At 41.9% G+C, this 4,744-nt stretch overlaps 1 protein-coding gene across 1 annotated transcript; it reads right to left on the bottom strand.

Annotated features, from left to right (window-relative positions):
• Window positions 1-299: 299 nt before the first annotated feature.
• On the bottom strand, window positions 300-1,625 carry LOC136266510 (uncharacterized). Its single transcript, XM_066061526.1, has 2 exons — window positions 1,619-1,625; window positions 300-1,556 (listed from the first exon to the last, which is right to left on the bottom strand). Exons 1-2 carry the CDS (start codon window positions 1,623-1,625, stop codon window positions 409-411), a joined length of 1,155 nt encoding a protein of 384 aa, XP_065917598.1. The 3' UTR covers window positions 300-408.
• Window positions 1,626-4,744: the final 3,119 nt, after the last annotated feature.

The following is a 4,744-nucleotide window of genomic DNA, read 5'->3' on the forward strand; positions in this document are numbered from 1 at the left end:
CACCCCCTTGTATAGCTATTCTTTGCTGTTGATAATATCACACCGTCCACCATTTACTGCAAGGGGACCCACTGCTGGGCCTAAGGTAACCATGGGGAGAACGTGGTCCAAGTTTGGTGTCATTGTATATTGTTCCATGTAGCAGACTCATTTTAACAAAAAAGCAGCGACAATCATGGTGATAACAGTGCTAATTTCCAGGAAAAATAGAATCTATGTTCCATTCCCCAAGTCATAAACCGTCCAATTCTTCTCCAACCCATCATACACGATAAAATACATCAACTCAGTCACATTACTTTTTTTTTTTCCCGGGGTAACCAGCACCCCTTGCCACCACCCCTAGCACTAGATGTTGAAGTGCTAGACAAAAAATTGGACTGAGATTAAAGGGAGCAATTAAAATAATTAGGGGGAAGGCACCCGACCCTCTGATAGTACAAGGTCAAGTGCCCTATGGCTGATGGGACAACCACTGTGGGAGCGCGCCCACCTAAGGCACGCAATCGCTGAGCGGAGCAACGAGAAGCTGATGCGACAACGTAGCCAAGACATCACGCTGCTGTAGGGAACTTCTCTCTTCAGGGACAGTAAGTAGGCTAGACGTTTGTAAAAGATGCTGGTACATCCACTGATTCCACCAAACGTTGAAAAGACTAATGGGGTAAATGAACCCATCTCAACCTCCCTAATCCTCTGCTCATATTTCCTACGTTTCTCCTTTTCAAATCTCCGATACAATGAAGCCACTGGTGTAGCACGGTATGAAGAAGCAGTTGGATTAAACACCTTAACATCAAAGAAAGCCCGTTGGTGGTGACCACCCCAGAACCCAACAGCTGAAACATCCAATCGTGCTCCATCCTCACGATTCGCAGTAGCGTATGTGAGTGTTTCACCAGAGAGAGACTGTAAAGGGGGCTCAACACACACATCAGTACAGACTTCTGACAGGATGGCAGCAGTAAAATCCCTAAGTTCGTTGTGCCGAAGGGTGGGGTAGCCACCTGTAGGGCAGTTCATGGAGTGGTCCACAGAGAATCCTTGACCACAAACACACTGGGTTGGCAAGCCAGATGGGAGCCACCCATAGCGTAAGCAGAGAGCATCACGGAAGGCACCCTTATGCAGAGCAAAACCATGCTCCTCTACAGGCAAAAAGGAAAGCCAAGAGGAGGCCCCTTTCTCGCTACACAGTGCCACAATCCTCTGCAGACCAACTGGTAATGATTGACACAAAGTGGCAGCGACCTCATCATGCGCTCGATGCTTCATTCGCACAACTTCACACTTAGCCGAGCGTTGGGCCTCCAAGGTGTCAATGCTAAATGTTAGCTCCTGCTGAACAATCAAAGCAACAAGCGTAGAGGTAATCTTCACAGAAGAATCAAACTCAGCATCAGAATGAGATTTGGGATCACAAATACCAAGACCACCCAGTCTAACAGGTAAGGAAAAAAGAGCCCTCTCCACATCACTAATAGATCTCCCAGTCAGTGCGGGCAAAAGTTGAAGAGAGATGATGTCTTCCAGTGGTTCGAGAAGGGAGGAGATTGCTGGGATGGTACGCACAAAATAGGTCTACTTGCTACACAAGCCATGCGTAAATGCAACATACGCAGCATGAGGGTGAGTTTTTGCAATATTAACCAGCCGGCGAACACAACGGGACCATGACCCGACTTTCTCAGTAATGTATGCCTCAGTAAAGGCGCGGGAACCAAGAGCAGCTCCAAGATGACGTTTGCCCTCTACAGTGATGCTCACTCCTGTGCCAGCAAACTGTTGTTTGGCTTCATCTAAACGTTCTCAGTCACATTACAGAAGTGTGTAGACACAATCAATTTACCTCAAAACAATCCATTCAGTCCCCAGATTTTCCTGGCCTCGTGCATTCCCTGTCCTTCTATTTATAAAACCGTCCTATTTCTAAAGGATTTGAGACTAAATTACTTAAAAGGTTCTGTCGCACTAGAACTACCCTATGAGATATCTCTCATCGACACTGTTACTAGAGGGCACAATAGAAGATATCAAACACCTTTTTCAAGAATTGATATACACAAATTCAGTTTCTTCCCAGCTACTGTCAGATTGTGGAATAGTTCACCTGACTCAGTTGTTAATTTGGATTCCTTTGAAGCATTCCGTAGATCTGCTACTGATTTCTTAAACAAATTATAATTTATAATTCTTTTTATACTTAATTAACTACTTAACTTAACTACATACTATATTGCACGTAGCTATACTCTTTCAGAGTCCTGCAATTACTATAATAATAAAAAAAAACAAAAAAAAACATGTTAACAGTAACTCAGGTATATAGAATCTGGTGACTACGGTTAACAACTACCAGGTAAGTACCCGGATAACAACGCGAGAACTGAACCGGGTGATCAAACAGGCATGGCGCTTATCGATTGGACACTATAAGCGCTTAGTCAGAATTTCAGCGTAAGCGCTTATAATGTCTAATTGATAAGACGGAGGTCTAGCCAAACTAAACTTTCTTTTTGGAAGATGATGATTACCCTTTCCCGCTATGTCTAATTCTGAGCACGGGAGCTCGCACAGGAGTGGCAGTGATCATGTGAGTGAGGCACCACCTCGCAAGAAGAGAAAGAGATCAAGTGATGACCTCACAACAGGACCTCACCTCCAGGAACCAGACCCCTACGAGCATCTTCATCGGTCCATGAGAAAGTTTAGTGAGTCACATGACTACTTAGTCTGGCGCCGCCCGCCTTTTCGCAAAAAGTAAGGGTCTGGTGAAATACAAATATGAAATCTTTCTACCGCCCAGATTCCAATTAATGCGTGCCATTGAATCTCCTTGGCAACGCAATGCTTTTGTTCGGAATCATCTGGCAATACATATGTTGTTTAATTGAATTCCATTTGGTATTTGTATTTCACCAGACCCTTACTTTTTACGAAGGGGTGGGCGGTGCCAGACTATGACAATAATTTATATGGTCTGGTCATAAACTGTGATGACAAGAGTTCATGTTGTGTACCAAAAATAGTAATTGTGGTTTTAACAGTGAAACAAGAGATGATGGTAGCTATGACGGGAAATCCTACTTGGCATTGTAGCAATGTGGGAAAATCCCTACTTTGGCATTGTACAAAGTAGAGGTTTTCCCTTATAGCTACCATCATCTCTTGTTTTACTTCTTTTTATTACTAGAATCCTTTAAATTAGTAACACTGGTTTATGAAGCTAGTACATGTGTGGGTGTGACTGCTGTATTAGAGTATTTTGATCTTGCTACAATACTACACAGTAGATTGGAGGCGTGGTACAATACCTTGTTTTCTACAGAATATGATCGTTGAGGGGTGTGGCCTCAGCACTGATCATTAGAGGTGTGGTAGTCTGTTCTGATCGTTTGAGGGGATGTGGCCCATTGTATGTGCACTTGTTTTATAAACCCAGCTTAGCTGCTACACATTACTACCAGGGATGATACTACAGTCTTTGCATGATGACTAGAGTTGCTGTTTCATTAATAAACTCTGTTGTGCTAAGGTTCAGAGATAATAATCATTGCTTGTATGGTTTATCATCAAGATTGGGCCATGCAAAGTTAATTGTATGTTTCTGGTCCTACCAATTCCCCAGGTGACTGGGCTTGTTTTTTTTTGTTTTTTTTTCATGCAAATTTTTGATGTGGTACACTACATTCAACATAGCAGTATATGGAATTATAAGGGAAAAGGTTGATGTTGTGCTACTTCTAAAAACCAGGCGCTAGCTATATAGCTGCTTCTGTTTTGTAATCACAGGGGAGTAGGAAGCAATCTTGGATTGATCAGGCAATTAAACTTTCACACAGATTGTAGTGGTGTACTACATCCTTAGATTGCCTGTTATATGGTTTTTGTATAGTGTAGTTCAGCAACTGATTGTTCTATTAGAGTACATGACTGCTCTATTAGAGTGTCTGACTGCTCTATTAGAGTATATCGATCTTACTATGGCAAGTATTGGTCCGGCAATTGCCAGGTCTGCCGGACCTACTCTGACGCCCCTGAATAATGCAATTATGCATAGTTATTGTAACTTTGGATTTCGTCATTGGTGAATTATTTCGTAATTCTCTAATTACATTACTATGCACTGCTCTTAACTTTGAATTGAAAACTCTTAAACTTCATTACTCTAGTCGAACAGACAGGCACAGTGGAGTTAGACTGCATGTATTGTAAGACCATTAGTTAGTAGCAATATGGTATATACAATGGGTATAGAATTAGAAGTACGCTGGTAGAGTGGTACATTATGTGTATAGAGAGAGCATTTGTTTGAATATTGAATCTAGCACCTCAGCAATGACTTCTGAAGTGCAGCACATTTTTGTTTCCATAATTAAAAATGACCAATAGTTCTTATGTGTAGAACCTTTGACAATAAACTGAATCAATGTTGCCTAGTGTTAACCACACATTTTAGAGTTGTGTATTGATAAGCTAGCATTTGGAGTTATGAGGATTTGTAAGCTGAAAACTTTTGCTAACTGTCCTCCAGCAGCACAGCTGCACTACTTTAGCAACACACTACTTAACTATCCGTTAGATATTACTATCCTGAGAAATGTAGTGTGTTATATTATTTTGTTACTGCATTAAGTAATAATTATTATTATGTAATGTGTTACGCCCAACACTGGAGGAGCTCATGCCTGCCATACTGAAGGTAAGGGGTTAGGCCCAACACTGGCTCCTCTTACTGTATCTG

This window comes from Dysidea avara, chromosome 9, assembly GCF_963678975.1.
Source record: "Dysidea avara chromosome 9, odDysAvar1.4, whole genome shotgun sequence".
Taxonomy (NCBI): Eukaryota; Metazoa; Porifera; class Demospongiae; order Dictyoceratida; family Dysideidae; genus Dysidea; species Dysidea avara.